This window comes from Cataglyphis hispanica, chromosome 20 (assembly GCF_021464435.1).
Source record: "Cataglyphis hispanica isolate Lineage 1 chromosome 20, ULB_Chis1_1.0, whole genome shotgun sequence".
NCBI classification, from domain to species: Eukaryota; Metazoa; Arthropoda; class Insecta; order Hymenoptera; family Formicidae; genus Cataglyphis; species Cataglyphis hispanica.
Genome location: NC_065973.1, coordinates 3,842,419 through 3,859,913, shown reverse-complemented (window position 1 = coordinate 3,859,913; position 17,495 = coordinate 3,842,419). Strand labels below are relative to the sequence as shown.

The 17,495-nt window shown below is 41.5% G+C and overlaps 4 protein-coding genes across 10 annotated transcripts in view; 3 read left to right on the top strand and 1 right to left on the bottom strand.

Moving 5' to 3' along the window:
* LOC126856976 (uncharacterized) overlaps positions 1 to 17,495 on the top strand; it is a 111,343-nt gene that overhangs the window by 42,680 nt on the left and 51,168 nt on the right. The window lies entirely within an intron of this gene.
* LOC126856956 (ras suppressor protein 1) lies at positions 7,139 to 9,358 on the top strand. Its single transcript, XM_050605999.1, has 8 exons — positions 7,139 to 7,363; positions 7,767 to 7,817; positions 7,891 to 8,011; positions 8,094 to 8,212; positions 8,283 to 8,365; positions 8,476 to 8,590; positions 8,663 to 8,795; positions 9,014 to 9,358. Exons 1-8 carry the CDS (start codon positions 7,216 to 7,218, stop codon positions 9,096 to 9,098), a joined length of 855 nt encoding a protein of 284 aa, XP_050461956.1. The 5' UTR covers positions 7,139 to 7,215; the 3' UTR covers positions 9,099 to 9,358.
* On the top strand, positions 10,188 to 13,250 carry LOC126856938 (tubulin alpha-2/alpha-4 chain-like). Of its 2 annotated transcripts, XM_050605961.1 has the most exons (4): positions 10,189 to 10,417; positions 10,490 to 11,319; positions 11,528 to 11,691; positions 11,776 to 13,250. In XM_050605961.1, the coding sequence occupies exons 1-4, from the start codon at positions 10,240 to 10,242 to the stop codon at positions 11,903 to 11,905; spliced, it is 1,302 nt and encodes a 433-aa protein (XP_050461918.1). In that variant the 5' UTR covers positions 10,189 to 10,239; the 3' UTR covers positions 11,906 to 13,250. The 2 variants fall into 2 exon arrangements, with proteins under 2 accessions (XP_050461917.1, XP_050461918.1); XM_050605960.1 differs by having other exon boundaries at positions 10,188 to 11,319.
* The window catches only part of LOC126856913 (protein neuralized), a 58,078-nt gene continuing 52,787 nt past the window's right edge, over positions 12,205 to 17,495 (bottom strand). For all 5 annotated transcript variants that reach the window (XM_050605923.1, XM_050605926.1, XM_050605922.1 and 2 more), the window contains exons 3-4: positions 16,701 to 17,269; positions 12,205 to 16,278 (exon numbers count right to left, since the gene is read on the bottom strand). In XM_050605923.1, the coding sequence (XP_050461880.1) occupies positions 15,165 to 16,278; positions 16,701 to 17,269 (1,683 nt within the window). In that variant the 3' untranslated portion in view covers positions 12,205 to 15,164. The remainder of the gene's footprint in view (positions 16,279 to 16,700; positions 17,270 to 17,495) is intronic.

Sequence of the window (17,495 nt, the reverse complement as noted above, 5' to 3'; positions counted from 1 at the left end):
TAACAGGTTTTTACAACGTATTAGTTAAGGGGATATATTCGTTTAAAACCTCGAAAAATTAGTGCATTTTTTAGATTTTTTGCAGCGCAACAATTTGATAAAAATTTCTAATTTTTTTATAATACTAATATAATATTGTTCACTACTTAAATAAAAATTTTTAGCTTAAAAAATATTTTTTTGAAAGTTATGCGAATATTTGCAAAGCTCCTCCTATTTTACGGTGCATGAAAACGTATGTTGTATCTGAAATAAAAAAATCCAAATTTTTTTATTAAACATATTAATAGCTATCTGCTATACGTTTTCTCAAAATTTTGAAAAATAAAAAAATGGCGGTGTATTGAAACAAAGTTTCATTTTTTTTACAGTCCATTTTTTTTGTTTATAATTAAAAAATGGGGAATGGGATTAAAAAAAAGACTTCGTTAGCAGATGGAGAATCTTATTAGGAACTCGCTTGCAAAATTTAAAGTCAATCCATCGAATGTAACCCGAGTTTCTATGCACACCGTGCATGAAAATATAAATCTGCAAATATTTGCATAACTTAAAAAAAGAAAAGTGTTTTAAGCTGAAAATTTTTATTTAAGTACTTAATAATATTGTAAAAAAATAAAAAAATTTTATCACGTCGTTGTGCTGCAAAAAATGTAGAAAATACTTATTTTTCGAGAGTTCAAACGAAATATGCCCCCTTAAATTCCCCTAAAAGTAAGTCTAGGTGCCACTTTAATACACGCTCTCTAACGTTTGGTGAAAGCAGAACATCCTTCAGATATCTGTGATTTTATGTAGTCGGGTTTAGCATGCGGAACGCAATAAGTTATTACATTATTTCGACCTTATTAATCCGATAGCTTTGGTGATAAATCTCAGCTGTTCGCTTCCTGAAACGAGCCCGGCAAACTGTTAAATTATCGAATTGTAATTGAAGTTGTTGCTCTACTCCCGATTTCACTGAATATCGTTGCATTTCTCCGATACCTTGTCGTGCAACCAATCAACTCGGGCAATCGAATCTCTCGGCGCAAAAAGTGACAACAATATTTCGCCTGCGGCGCAACACATCATTTTTCTGTCGCTGTTCGCATAGATCACCGTTAATCTTTACGACGCTTTTTTACTCCCGTGTCGGGAGTAAAAAAAGAAGGCTATTAGATTCGCTTGTATACGCTTGTTTGATGGAGAACTGCAAGGCGTGTTACGTAAGTCGCCGACTAGAATCTTAATCGCGATTAGCCGCGATTTAAGGATCATTAACGCTGGATATACGAGCGATTGAGTCGATGACGTTTCATTTCTCCAGCCTGCATCGTGGAATCTCGCGGCTAATTTATCACACTTGTCGATTGGACAGTCGTTGGTAATTCGTGAATGAGATTTTAACGATGTTTTGTATAAACAAAGCACTACCAACAATCCCAACGAATGAGAATGTACTTTCTCCGTTAATCCAACAACCGAGTCGCGCTGTCATCATCGCCGTACCTCGTAAGTCGCTATTGAGTGTCAAATTGAGTGTTTAAAAAAAAAAAAGGAAGATGGAAGAAAGCGCGCTCGCAAGTAGGTTAACTAGCGAAATCTCGTAGATTTGCGCCTCTTTGGATATTAAACGAGCGGAGCACTTTTCTTCGAATCCTCAAACATCTTTAATTAAAGAAGAATCGTAGGCAAAATTTAAGATACAATTCGCCGAGAAATTGGTCTTTAAAGTGACGCATTACTTATCCCATCATTGAACAGAAGGATTCCCGAGGCAAAAGGATTAAGAGGTTTTGTAAATTTGTCATTTATAATTTTTTGCTAATAATACAAAATCGATGATAAAAAATGTAATAATGACAGATGAATTTTATTGAGATATATATATATATATATTTTTTTTTTACATGTGTTACGTGCATCGATCAGGACACTTTACGCGTGTACTCTTACGCATATCCGTGTGGTTAGAGTCACGAATGAATTTATGCGTGGCGATAATTCATCCTAGACACGCAACGTTTTAATAATAAGCGCCACGATGATTAATTGGCAGAACTGCGGTTGGAGAAATTTGCGTAATAAATAAAGAGCGAATAAATAAATCCGTATTCGTGCGACAGGACGTTGTTGTTGTGAAACTATCGGACAATTTTTCCCAGGCTCGACGATACATGCAATCGATGTCGCGAATTAATAACTAATCAATGCCGAGGAAAAGAGGAGAGAGACGATGAAACGTTCGCTTAAATGTATCGCGGATAAATGTCAACGTTACTCGACAGACTTTTGTCGTTATATGAACTGTCGTAATCTTCGACAATTATCTGTTTTATTTAAAAATTATATATAATATAATATAGCTTCTAAAACAATTAAAAGTTGCTTTGAAAATATTTATTGTTTTTAAATAATTTTTTTTTTTTTTAAGAGATCTTTTTGACAAGAGATATTTTATTTACAGAAGATTTTTACTCTCTCTCTCTCTATTCTTTATTAAGCAATTAAAGGTGGCTTTAAAAATATTTGTTAAACTTTTTAAATGAAAAAAAATTTTTTTTTGTTAAAAAAGCAGTATCTTTTTGACAAAAAAGATTTTTATTCTCTCTATTCTTTATTAATGCAATTTTATGAAAAATGTGTTTTTTGAGAAAATAATATTTAATAAGGAATATTAAACATTTTAGCGAGTCCTCTGCATATCGATTAATAATACTGTGTTGTTTCAACACGAAGCAAGTCCTGACTTCTAAGAGCTCGAGTACACTTAGTTATCATAATACGTAACATTAAGAGAGACCTTTTATTCGTGCAGTCGGCAAGGTTACACCGCCTCTCGCCTTCTTTGCACTAGGTGCATGTTAGAAAATGCACGTGCACACGTACACGAGCGCAAGGGGAATCCAGTTTGCCGCGAGTTTTTGCAAAACTAGTGTGCTAGTGTGCGCGTCCAGGGCAGTGATTCCCGGACAACGTGACGCAATTATGCAACGAACTGGTCACCTCCCCTCCCCCTCCCCCTCTTCTCCGCCCCCTAGCCGTCTCCTCCGTCTGCCTCTTCGTTGCCCTCGAGCATACCCGCGATTATTATCGCTGACCTTGAAGCCCTTGAAGAGATCACACTCGCGGCCTTGTTGCAGCCTCCGCCGAGCCTGCCGTGCACGGATCACGTTCGGAACGCGAGCCCGCGGGTTGCTTACATTGTTGCGCCGCCAAGATAACTCAGTTCCCCTCAGCCTTAAAGAAGATGTTATCCCTGCGAAGGGGATTCCTTTTTGTGAAACGTATACACTGGCAAATTCGAGAATGCGTTACTCGGATGCCAGGAGAATCTTTCTCGTATACCTTTGGTTGCGAATGTCAGGATTGCATCGAGACAAAATCAAGATTTTTAATTAATTGTCAAGGCAATACCAAGACTATGAGTGTCAAGATTATTGATTTTTAAAAAAAGCTAAAATATTTGTATGCATATTAAATGAGAAAAAATCATCATATTATAGAGACTTGAAAAATTTTATTTAATATGTTATATTATATTATATCAAAATTCTAATTTATATTTAATATATTATATTAATATTAATATAGATAGTATAAATATAATAAAATCAGAAACTACGCAAAAATAAATATTATAAAAGAAAATATGTATATTATTAAATATTCTTTTAAACGATTGTTCAGTATTAGATAAAAATTATTAATAAAATCGAAGACAATACGAGATTTGTGCTATCAAGATTCATTCAAAATCAAGATAAGTTTGAATTTCCAAAAATTTTCAATACAACATTTCTACGATATATATAATATTGTCTTTGTCTTGAGTCTTGTGAAACCTTAGCGGATACGAGTGTCTTGGCGAGAATTGAAGAACGATAAAGACATTAAAGTGGGCTTTTTTGCCGGCATCAATGGAAATCAATACGTAACATAAAAAAAAAGGAAAGGAAGAGATGGAGCGCGCGACCTCGCTTCACATGTAACACCTGCCACTGGATGTCGTAACTCGTCCGACATCCTCATTGCCGAAAAACAGAAGCCGCCTTGTATCGGTCAGTTGCTTGCACCGGTATCTCATAACGGCTCGCGCCGCCAAAATTGCGTCTTAAATTGCACGGTTACATCGGCGCCTTATTAACGTCGGGACGCGTCGGGCGGGGAAGTTTCTGGGAAGTGGCACAGGAAGCATAGATTCGTGAGGATGTCCTCGGGCGTCTCTCGCTTCCAGCATCGTGGCACAATCATCGCCGTCTCGTCGTCATCTTCGCGCCATTAATATCGGTCATCATCGATCTTCGTAAGCGAAAATTCCGTCTTTATTATACGGCGTGGCGCGGGAAAGAGCAATCGATGTCGACAAATCTCATCAGTGATGATAAAGGAATGCTAGATTTTACACTTGAAATATGATTCGTCATTCTAAAAAGATTGCGTCGAAAATAAATCTCCATCATCAACGGTAATATCTGAATACTTTTTTTTTTTTACATGTACGAAAGCCTAGCTAACGTCGACACTAACAGCTTATCATTTCTTCGAGCGTTAATAATTATTATGACCAGTGTTGTGCAAAGATAATATTGAAATTATCTAGACAAAGATAAAATGATATATTTCGTGTTTATGTAGATAATAGAAATTATGAAGCTTTTTAGATGGTATTAAAATTGTTTTATAAAAAAATTATTAAGTTTATTATTAAATTATGTTTTATAAAAAATTATTAATTATTAAAAAATGTAACAACTAAAATAATATAAAACTTCAGTTAAGATGTAGATAATATATGTAAATAATCCTATTATTATTTAGATAAAGATGATATATAATGCAGTTGCCTCATCCAAATGATTATCTAGATAACTTCGTCTAGATAACGGCAAATATTGATTGCGGCACGAATTATTTGATCTTTAAAATACTAATTCCAATTCTTTCTTTTTTTTTTCCAAGCGCGATACATGAGGTACAGATGAGTTTTTCGTTCCCGCACACTATCGACCGCGTATGAAAGGAGACGGAGTGTACTCTTAGAATCTCTGCGGTCTGCTACGTCTATTTATAGCGCTCACCATACACACACGCGCGCAATGCACGCGCGTGTTGTGCCAAGCACATTGGTCGCCGTGCATAACGGGCTTTTATATACGTTGCACTGAATATTCCTCTCGCGGACGCCAGTCGCGAGTGTTACTTCTTTCTTCCTCTTTCCTACATATCGTCATCACATCCACCCTCTCGCTCCGCTCTCTCGTGCACGCGTACGGAACGCACGTGCGCTCGCGCACACGCGCGCCACACGTGTTCCCGTCCTTCCTTCGTCGTGTTAGACGTCGTTGTCTTAGGACGAGTCGGGGCGATTTCTCGAAGAGATTTTACTGCGAAATCTTTTTTAATGCGATTTCTTTCTTTCTTTTTTTTTTTTTTAACTAGACTAACGGCTTGTTTCGTCTCTTTAAAAAAAATCAGATTGTTTCGATTGTTTTTTTTTGCCAGACTCGAAAATGTAGAATTTATAGATTACACGATCTCTCTCTCTTTTTCTCTCCTTCTTCCATTCTAATTAGATCCACAAATTTATCGCGAAAGAGAGCAACGAGAGCAGAGAGTCTACAAAGTCTGCGCTCGCTCGTTATAAGGGACCACTGTGCGGAGGACAGCGGACTCGTTGTCCGCCGTTCGCGAGCGTCGCGTTTCGAAAGGCGATTGGCTTCTCCTCTCTCGTTGCGGTAACGAGATTTGCTTTTTCCGCGCCGTCCTGGCGCGGCGAGACCGGTCACGGCGTCAGTAAATTGACCGATAATGTTGCTTGGCACTGATTACCGGATAGCAATGATGGATACTCGAAGAAGGTGGGCGCCCTTCCCTCCCATCGTCGTCTCATCCCCCCCCTCGCGCGTCCCCCTCCACCCCCTCCTCCTCCTCCTCCCCCTACCCGCCCTCCCCTCTCGTCCTGTCCTTTGCCTTTACGTGCACGCCAAGGTCGCTAACCTTACGAGCCCTCGGGTGCTGTTTGGCGCCACACACTCCTCTCTCCGTACTTTTAGCCGCCGATAACGGAGTGAACGAAAGCGGGCACGTGGAGGAAACGGGCCGGCCCCGGATCATCGCACCGTCGAGATATTTATAGTTTTCGGAAATGCTACTGAGATTCCCCGTAAGGGCGTTTCTCTGCTAATTAAGCGACATTATATTTAAATTTGAATTTTTAAACGGCAAAAAATGCGAAATGAGAGATCTCTTAATGGAATACGGAAAGTGATAAGAAATCGAGGGATAGTCGACGGTATTAAATCTTTCCGAGTCTTGATCAATTTGAGGCAAGTGCAAAATTTATTTTCAATCGTGGAAACAGATCTGAGAAAATCCTAAATGTATCATCTGTTATCGATAATATATTGCGTAAGGCACGGTTGAGTGTTGCTACTTTATAAATATTGACGAATCGAGGAATGCACTATCCCCGATAATCTTCGATCCGCGGGTCAAATTATCTCAGCGCTTCAGATTCTTATCCCGGGTGAATTTCCTTTCCTGTTATCTTTAATGTCGCTGCTGATCTCGCATCGGCCGTCGTCGCGGAATGCGCGCCGCTCCGGTTTCAACCGCAACGAGCGGCAGAAAAATAAACAAAAAAAAAGAAAAAAAATGTTCAACGTTATTAAAACCAGTTTATTAAAACCGTGCCGCCATCTCTCGCGCGATTCTTTCTCGCGATCCCGTCCGTAATTACGCGCGATTTATTAACGCGACGCCGATCGGGCGCGGATCAGTTTCATCTCGCATTTTTCGGGGAGGCTTCAAACGAATCAGTTTTAACTAAACATTTTTTTGTTTTTTTATTAATTCGCATTTTAATTTTATAGAATTATACGTCTGTTCTTCGAGTAGAAAGAAATTATTAAAATTAAATAAATAATTTTTTTAATTGCGCTGCAAGAACAAAAAATGCATAAGGAAGTTTAAATTATTATTAAAATAAAAAAAAATTTATATACAACAATGAGAAAATAAAATTCCAAGTATTCTTATTAAAGGAGCGTGTCAGATAAGGTACAAGAACTGCCATCTGACGAGCAGAGAGAGGCCGTCTCCGTCGATCGGGACGACTTAAACAGAGTGCGCCGGAGTTAGTGCGCACGGGCGTGTGTTCACGCGCGCGCTCGCGACTCCGCGGCACTTCCTTTCGACTAAAACGTGTATCGTACGGCGATTGCGCGCGCAATGAATCAGACCGCGCCAGTGTCGTGTATTCCTGCAGGGAAGATGTCAAAGGCGAAGAAGGTGCTGGACGAGGCACGGGAGATCCAGAATCCCGAGCTGGATCTCGCGGACAAGGGTATCGCGACGTTCGAGGAGATGCCGGGATTGCGTGAGTCTCATCCTACAATGTGTCGCGCTCGCGCGCGTATCGCGCCAAATTAGGCAACTTGTCGTGGCTGGTTTCGTCGACCCGCAACCCGCACAGCGCGGCCATCCGTCAGCGCGTCCTCGACCACGTGGGCGTGACAGCGCGCGCGCGCACTCGCGCTGTCCTTTTAAATTTGACACTTGGTGCTTAACGTAGAATAATGTAAACGATAAGCGATGTATAAATTATATTCGCGATATCCAGAGTGTTTTAAGTTTCAAGTTGAAGCCAAGCTTTGTCAGTTGTATGAGTAGAAATATAATAATAAATAAAATTAATATCAAATAATCAACATTGCCAGAATTATAAATACCAAGCAATGGTAAATTTTTATTAAAATTACAGAGACTTTTTTATGTTCCAGTGAATATGATTAATGTAACGAGGCTGACATTAAGTCATAATAAAATTCAAGGTAATACAGCTTAATTGTACGCAACGTATATAATTCAATTGATTCATCAGATCGATAATTATTTTCGATATAGCGGTTCCACCAGGTCTCGCCAATCTAGTCAATCTAGAAATACTGAATCTCTTCAACAATTGCATCACCGAGCTGCCTATATCTCTGTCGCAAATGCCAAAGTTGAGAATCTTAAACGTAGGGTCAGTATAATTTGTAGGACACGCTAAGCTTTAATTGTGAATCACGTGATAGAGATTTACCAGAACGTTTAACTTTCGGCAGGATGAACCGATTAGATGTGCTTCCTCGAGGTTTCGGCGCATTTCCGGTTCTCGAGGTGCTAGACTTGACGTACAACAATCTCAGCGAAAAGAATTTACCCGGAAATTTCTTCATGATGGGTCAGTCGTAGTTTTTAAATTGCTCAACGCGTTTTTCCATAAATTGTACATTAATTTTTCTCTTCTCTAGAAACCCTAAGAGCGCTCTATTTAGCTGACAACGATTTTGAATATCTGCCGCCTGAAATCGGCCAGTTGAAAAATCTGCAAATTGTAAGAATTCTCGAATACTTTCGCAATTTTACGAAATTGGCTTTCATATTTGGGCCCACCCTGTAGATCTGTTGATTTTCGATGAAATTATCGAGATTAAAACGTTTTAGCTCGTACTGAGGGAGAACGATCTGGTCGAATTACCGAAAGAAATCGGTGAGCTGATTCGTCTTAGAGAGTTGCATATTCAAGGAAATCGTTTGACAGTATTGCCTCCTGAGATAGGTATGAATAGAAAAAATGCGGTAAAATGAATTTATCATTCTAGAAAGAGCGCTACATAAATTTACCTTACAGGCAACTTGGATCTAGTGAGTAACAAAGCGGTATTTCGAATGGAGTTCAATCCTTGGGTTACTCCGATTGGCGATCAGCTGCAAGTCGGCATATCTCACGTCATGGATTATATTCGCTCGGAAACGTATCGATAGTAGGTGTTTCTATCGCCATTAGAAACTGTCTTGCAGTTGCATTTCAGGAATTAAAATTTGAAATTAAAATTTGAATTAAGAATTAAAAATTCAAAAAAAAAAAAAAAATTTAGAAGCTTCAACTTCACGCAAATTTTTTACATTTAACATTATAATACAAAACTACTAACGTAGTTACTGATCGAGGAGTCTGGCCGATAATTGTCACTTTTTACAGCGTTTACAATCGTCACCAAAGCGCCAAAGGCCCGCCACCTCCCATCGAGACCGATAAGAGCAAGAAGATCTCACGTGCTCGTTAACGTGTGTTCGCATAATTTTGACTAAATAGTACTATCTCTGACTAATCTTGTTTTGGAGATTATTTTTATAAGCCATATGTACTGCCAATTAATCGTCCATTTGCATTAATTAATTCGAAAATTAAATGGTGCCTTTTAGAAATAGAAGTAATAACAAGAGCTAAGAGATGTACTACGCATTTTAATAATATTGTTATATTTTTTTAATTGTTTATTTAATATATGTATACGCACATATAAATATATTATACATATATTATATATATATATATATATATATATATATATATATATACATATTATTTTAAAAGAAATTATATATATTAAAAAGTTTTTCAACAATCTGTTTTGCGTTTTTTATTAAGAATATTATTAATAATCATAAAAGAGATATTATAATCGATGAGAGTAGAATAAAAAATTTAGGTATGCAAAGCAGATTGGATTCTACTGTTTAAAAATGCACTCAGCATTTTTATATAATTTAGAATTACAGTTTATTGTGAAATTTATGATATAAATCATTTATTTTAGTTGCAAATAATTGTAAAAAGATGCATTCTTTATATTATTTTTAAGAGATGATTTTTTTATTTGAATTCTTTTGCAATGCAGAATATAAACGATACGATTCTTTAAAACGATACAAAAAAAAAAAAAAAGTGTGTTTGAAAATCAAAGTTTATTAGATTTTTGCATCGCTGGTTTCTCTGGGCAACGGGAACAAAATTGCAAAACAAATCGTCTCGCCGTCAGTTTGCATCAAACCTTTTTGGTGTCAACATTGTTTGTTTATCCCGCCTTTCCGCTGCAAGCTAACGCATCTTCAAAATGGTGAATATCGAAAAAAATACAATTTAATTATCTGCAGACTTAGCGCAATTCGAAATTACACATTTTTTTCCGCATAATTAGATGTTGAGTCATTCAAGATAAGCTTTATCAACATCGAAAAAATTCCATGTTTGAATTGAAAAATTATAGATAAAAATATGGATTAATAAACAGGATTCATATAATTCCTGTTTATTACGAAAATATTTACATAACAAGAGATAGCGATTGGCGATAAGATAAGTTAATTAATCGGATTGAATAGCGCGAGGTACTTTCGGTTCACATTGGCCAAGGCGGTGTGCAGATGGGCAACGCCTGCTGGGAGCTTTATTGCTTGGAGCACGGTATACAACCGGACGGTATGTTGCCACCGCAGACCTGTAGTAACACCGACGAAGGTTTCCAGACCTTCTTCAGCGAGACGGGCGGCGGGAAATACGTGCCTAGAGCCGTTTTCCTCGATCTCGAACCGACGGTAATAGGTAAGGCTAAACCGGAGAAAGATACGAGTCGAAACGATAACGAGATATGCCAACATTCCTACCCTTACTTAGACGAGGTGCGTACGGGAACGTATCACCAGCTGTTCCATCCCGAGCAGCTGATCTCCGGTAAGGAGGACGCCGCCAACAATTACGCGCGCGGTTTCTACACCCTCGGCAAGGAGCTCATCGACCTCGTGTTAGATAGAATCCGCAAGATAGCCGACATGTGCGGCGGCCTGCAAGGTTTCCTCATCTTTCACGCTTTCGGCGGGGGCACCGGGTCTGGCTTCGCCAGTCTATTGATGGAGCGTCTGTCCATGGATTATGGCAAGAAATCCAAGCTCGAATTCGCCATATATCCGTCGCCGCAGATCTCCACGGCGGTCGTGGAACCGTACAACGCGATCCTAACGACTCACAACACCATAGACAACTCGGATTGCGCGTTTCTCGTTGACAACGAGGCGATTTATGACATTTGCCGACGTAATCTGGACATCGAACGGCCGACCTACACGAATCTGAATCGTCTCATCGGTCAGATCGTCTCCTCGATCACGGCGTCTCTGAGGTTTGACGGCGCTCTAAACATCGACCTCACCGAGTTCCAGACGAATCTCGTACCCTATCCCAGGATACACTTCCCTCTCGTCACCTACGCGCCAATTGTATCCAGCGAGAAGGCCTATCACGAGCAGCTCACCGTGATGGAGCTCACCACGGCCTGCTTCGAGCCGGCTATGCAGATGGTCAAGTGTGATCCGCGAAGAGGAAAGTACATGGCCTGCTGTCTACTATACAGAGGCGACGTGGTGCCGAAAGATGTCAACGCCTCGATCGCGATCATCAAGACCAAGAGGTCGATACAGTTCGTCGACTGGTGTCCGACGGGTTTCAAGGTTAATCGTTTGCTCTTTTCAGGAATATTCTTTATGATTCGAGAATTCATCAAAGGTTAATTCACGCACTGTAAACGTAAAACAGGACGAGAAAATTTTTAATCTAATATTTGGGCCTAGAAAATACCCTCTCTTCTTCAAAAAAATTTAAATATTATACTCTAATATATTAAATGGTATTTTATTAATTTCATTCGGGAATAAATAGGTAGGAATAAATTATCAACCGCCGACTGTGGTACCGGGCGGTGATCTGGCAAAGGTACAAAGAGCCATGGCCATGTTGGCGAATACCACAGCAATCGCCGAAGCGTGGGGGAGACTGAACAGAAAATTCGATCTCATGTTTAGCAAACGAGCCTTCGTCCATTGGTAATCTTTTATTTCGTAAAATTAAAATTAAACTCCTGAACTCCCGGTTTTCATTCACAGAATTTTATATAAACGCGCCATCAGGTACGTCGCCGAAAACATGGACGAGAGCGAATTTAACGAAGCCAGGGAAGATCTGGCGGCGTTAGAGAAAGATTACCAGGAAGTCGCAACGGATTCTGTGGATATCGGCGAAGGTGGCGAAGAATTTTAATCGCTGCCGAAAGAACTTGCACGCATTTTGGTGGGATAAATGAACCTTTTTTTTTTTTTTTACTCGATTGTACCGTTTTTATAGGATTTTTACATTGATTTTCTGTGCTGTCTTATATATTTTATGCATCGTTTTTATTTTAGATTAAAGTTTATGCGCGTCTTTGTGATAATAAAATGTTAGATCATTCACACTCTGTGGTATGATAATTCTTAATCAGAAACTTGGATCGTTAAAGGGGAATTTCTCGGGGGAGAAATTGGGGGGAAAGGAATTTAAGAAAGACGTAAGAGCGTACGTAGATATTATAGGCTTTTTATTGTATAGAACAGCACGCGGCTGCGCGAATTATATTACATATGTATAAATTTCCGTCGGCATCTTTACATTACGGTCGGAGAAACTCTCGCATCGCGCACGTAAAACTTTTTTGTTCTTTCCTCGAGTGTGTTAAGTGTGGTGGTAAAAATCGTGAACATTTCGTATTTGTGCATGTTACGCTGATACGTGAGAAACTTAAAATAGATATTGCAAAAAAAAGACGAAAGGAAAGAAACGCGTACTATCTCGCGGATGTATTAAACTTTGCGGAATATAAATGTCGAATTAAATAATCGTTAGTCGTATATAATTACGATGATAATAAGGGCGATAGTGTTGCGCAAATGATCGAGGCGTGGCCAAGCTGACGACAGAATAACATACGACAATTAATCACGCTGATCACAACGATAACGATGATAGGTTAATTATAAACATTCGTCGTAATTATTATCAAGCATCTCTCTTACTCTCTCTCTCTCTCTCTCTCTCTCCTTCTCGCTCTATCGTTTTTTTGGACTGGTTCTTATCGTTCATATCATATCAATAGAATAATAATAATAATCTATTGTTATATTTTTTTAATAGAATCTCGGACACGCCGTTGCAGGCAGACGCGCGTGATATAATTTGCATCTTCCTCCTCGTATCTATAAAATTTCTCCGTCTCCATCTCTCCCTGTATTCTACCTATCTCCCTCTTCCGTTTACTTAAAAGGAAAAAGGGGGAAACGCTTTTCTTTTTATCATACTTTTTGGATTGGCAGACTGAGCCTGCCGCTCGCTGGACTAGAGATTTTCACTACCGCTTTATTGCGCATCCGTTATTATAAGAGGAGAGCATTGCTCCTTCGCTTCTCGTTAAAAATTAATTCTTTAAAGGGCCAGACACTTCGCCCCCCTCTCTCTCTCTCTCTCTCTCTCTCTCTTTCTCCCTCCTTCTCTCTTAGCTCGAAAATCATTTCTTCCATTTTCTCTCGATTGTAGAAAATTCGTCGTCTTCCTCTCTCTCGGGCGAGACGAATCGCAAAATAATTTTTTACGATACTTGTCGTGGTCAACTTCGTTTCGTTTATAACGAACCAGAAGATGCCGTGCGAGTTTACGAAGATTTTTAGAGGCGAATTTTGCTTATAACAATGTCTTTTCGAGATGAAATTTTTTGCAAACACACAGTTAACAAAACACTGGAGGCACGAAGCATTACCTCGAAAATTAAGCAGAATTTTTCATCCGAAGGCTCAACACGAGTTGCGAAAAATAAAAATACAAAAGTAACGTGTTTGTCGGCGGAATTCGAAGCAAATTTAAGATTTTGATCGCTCCAAGCTCCGTCGAATAGTGTCCAAAACGAGATTTCACTATAAAAATTCGCAACGATTATGTCAGCTTTCAGATACAAACTGCTTTTGTAAAAAAATTGCGCTTACAGAGTCTGATTGTCAGATATAATTAATCAAACGCGTCAAACGCGAATATTTGTGCCACGATCTGTCTAACGTTTTAGCGTTTTGCAGCAAAACGGATGTCGTTCAATTAGATTTAAGCGAACTGTCATTCTCGGGGCTGCCCGCACACGAATTAAGTATCGCGAAGGGCGATAGGAGAAACAGACGCTTAGGATCTTTGGTAAAATCCCGCCTGAAATTGGGCGGCGATCATAAACGTTCAAGCGTTATCGTTGAAGGCGAAAATGACCGAAAGAACTAAAAACAGTTTTGTATCCCGGAGCCCATCACTTTCTCGTGACTAAGACATCAGGACGACAGACAAGAGCTTTTCGATCGTCCTAAAGGACGGCGGAATGCGCGAATAAGCTTTCCAAATGCCCTAGGCGTCGTAGATTCGGTAAAGTTCGCACTTAAATCACACCATTAAATAATAATCATGCTACGAGATAATGACTATGTTAATTCACCAATCATACCATAATCGGCAAATCATAAAAATAATAGCAATTGTGGCAAACAAAGCTGCTCGCGAGTAATTAAAGACAATTATAATGGTCGAATAACTAATAATATAATCGATAGTAACGATAGTATTAATATTAATAATAAAAATATAATAGTAATATAATGATAATGAATAATAAAATAATAATATTAAAGATTGGAAGAGTAGTATGATGAGTAATAGTAATAGTAATAGTGATAGCAGTAGTAATAGTTCAGAGCGGTACTAGTAATCGTAATAATTGTAGTGACAATTATGTCGCTTGTGAAAATATCTAGGATCGATCTGTCTCTTTTTGTCGATGACGTAATCGCACTCATTCACGCGTTTCTCACTCGCAGACTGACAGCATATCGATATACAAGCAAACTCAATCAACTACAGCGATTTGTCACTCATTCTCTCTCTCTCTCTCTCTCTCTTATTCGTTCGAATCCGCGGCGATTCATCTCCGTGTTCTCGCCCGATCACGGCGGCAGTGATCGTGATTTTGAAAGCACCGCTGCTTTCTTTTTTGTGCACGATGCGATGGTCCACCTATTGACATGTTAATTGACAGCGACGCGGTATCATTGGCACGTCGGGAACTGCTTAATTTTAATCCGTATAATCCTCGGATCGGCGCAATAGTGGGATCGCGATCCTGAAAAAGTTTGACGCGAGGCGTCTCGTTAACAAATAATTATGTTACTTTCTTCTATGTTTTACGCGCCTCGCGTTTCATTAGAAAAACAAGATATAGTGGCAGTGTGAAAACGGTGGGAAATCCGCTTCGATTCTACGTTCGTTTATTCGTTCCGCTAGTCGCGAGGGGACACAGGCGAGAAGGGCGACGGGGATGAAGCGCGGTGGATTCGACGCGGAAGGAAACCAAGACGACGGAAGCACAGATGACGGCCGCGGCGGCGGTGGAAACCGGGTATAAGCACATCCGCGACCTCTCTCTCCCTCTCCTTCTCACGTTCTCTCAATTCGGAAGCGTTCAAGAGCGGTAGATGCGGATAACGTCGCGGATCGGTGCCCGGCAGAGCGGACAGTGGCCGCCGCCCTTGCCACGCCATTGCTGAATCGCGCAGGTGTAACACATACACATGTGACCGCACATGTAGAGTACGCTGTCGATGCTGCGCTCGTAGCAGATCGAGCACTCGCTCGGCTGGCCGGCGAGGGTTGGCTGCAAGCCTTCGCTCCACTGCTGCAGGTGGGACGACGTTGCGTGCGTCGCGTGCGTCAAGGTGCCCTCCAGGCTCTGATAGGTGACCGGGTCGACGTACGTGGATGAGCCGGTGCTGGCCATGGTGCCGGTCAACGGCGGCGAGGACTGTCTCGAGGAACCAGGATGCGGTACCGGTGCGGGTGCGGCCGCGGAAAGATGCACCGGCTGCGGCGGCGGATTCCTGTGCGTCGCGGACGCATAGATCGGCTGCGGCGTGGGCGGTGGTGGCGTCGGGTAACCGGCCTGCGGTGGCAAGTTCACGACGAGTACGGTGCCGCCGCCCACGGCCGGCTTAAACTGCACCATTTCGGAGAATCTCGATAGTTCCGTGGCGGCGTTGCTGTGATTCGAATGTTGCTGTTGTTGCTGTTGAACGATGTTGGCAGGCGATGGGTTGCTCTGACGCTGTCGAGGCGGCGAGGTCGGCCTGCTGGCTAGCATTCTCACGCGTTGAGTACTTCCGTAAGCGTCTACAAATGCCCATAGCTGAAGACTCTGATCGACGTGCATGACGACGTTGGGCGGGCCACCGTTTTTGCTCATCTGCACCTCGCCATAGTGCGTGACCGTGAAGGCGATCTCGTCACCGGGCTGCGGACTCGATGCCACATCCTTGGAGACTACCCAGTACTCGGGGCGATCTAGCAGCAGGTCGCTGTCGTCCGGCAGATCCTCCGCCGTGAGTCGCGCCGGGTCGCACGAAGTCAAGCCTAGAGCTAAAGCGCCCACGTACATCGGCTCCGTCGAGAGAATCTGCACGACCAGTCGCTCACCCAGTAGCAACGGTCGACCCGTGAACGCGTAGCCGTGACAGAATTCCGTGTCGGTGCGCGTCGCCACGCACTGTTGGTTGCTGAAACGGATGTTTCTGCCCCGAGTGCTACGGAAAAACAAAACCAGGAAATAGTTAGTCTTGGGAAACCGTGAAAAGCGGATGGCGAATTAGTTCTATGTGGCTGAACGACGGTACAAAGAATCGTTCGTAGTTCCTGACTTAATGCCTTCTATTGTAGACCAATTGACTTTCAACTATTACGTCTTATCAATTATCATTTACGCGAGCTTCTTTGCAGAAAATCGCGTAAGGCGTTATTAATCCAACCAGACTTTAATCAGAAAACTTAATCGCGTAAATAGCAAATTCAAAGCGGACAAGTTACTTTGAGATAATTTTTTCTCCATTGTATGATTCAAGGCTGAACTAAAACTAGCGAGTGCCAGAATCCTTTCCACGACGCGTCGCGTTGATTAGACCTAGCTCATGGAGATAAGAAACGCGAACCTAGCGCGATCGATACTCACGAGTGGAAGGGCAAAGGAGTGAAGATGACGCCGGGAGGTTGAAACCTGAGTCCTGGTAGCTCGACGTCTGGCTCGTGATGGATCGACATGCTCTGCATAGACGGCACGATTATCCTCTCGACGTCTCGGCCGGCGTTGCTGGCGTCGTCCATGGCCGAGTGTCTGCTGTGCTGCGCATTGTCCTCGTTGCTGTGCTCGGCGCCCCTGCGGATGTTGTTGAAGTGCTGGCGATTCGGGTCGACGAACTCGATCGCCGTGCTGTTGCCGTAAACGTCGATGATCGCCCATAGGGGGCCACGGGTCTCGACGCCGCTGAAGAAGAGGCCCTTCTCCTCGCCATTGACGCCAAAATGAACGTCGCCGGCCGACGTGACGTAATAGAAGAGCACCGTGTCCCTTTCGGCGAATCGCTCGGCGAGCGCCTTAGCCCAGTAGCCGGGCTTGTTCGTCAAATCAGGACACGCGTATCTCGGCAGGCCGCTCCGTAAGTTGATGGGATCGTTGCTGGTGAAGCCGAAGCGAATCACGCCGCTCCAATTGTCGGAAATCTCCAGAAACTTGACGCAGACCTGCGTTGTTGCACAAAAAAAAAAAAAAGCAAACATGTAGCTCAGTCGTGTATTAATTTCTCAGTTGCGAGGGGAAAGGAGAAGGAAATGACATTACGAAATTACGGAGACGAGCAATCGAGCGATCCTAAAATGGAGTTTTATCCGAGGCATCCTCGCGAATTGTGTCAGAACACATCCCACGTGATAATAATTTTACCAGCGCGATTAGTTTCAATCCGTCGTA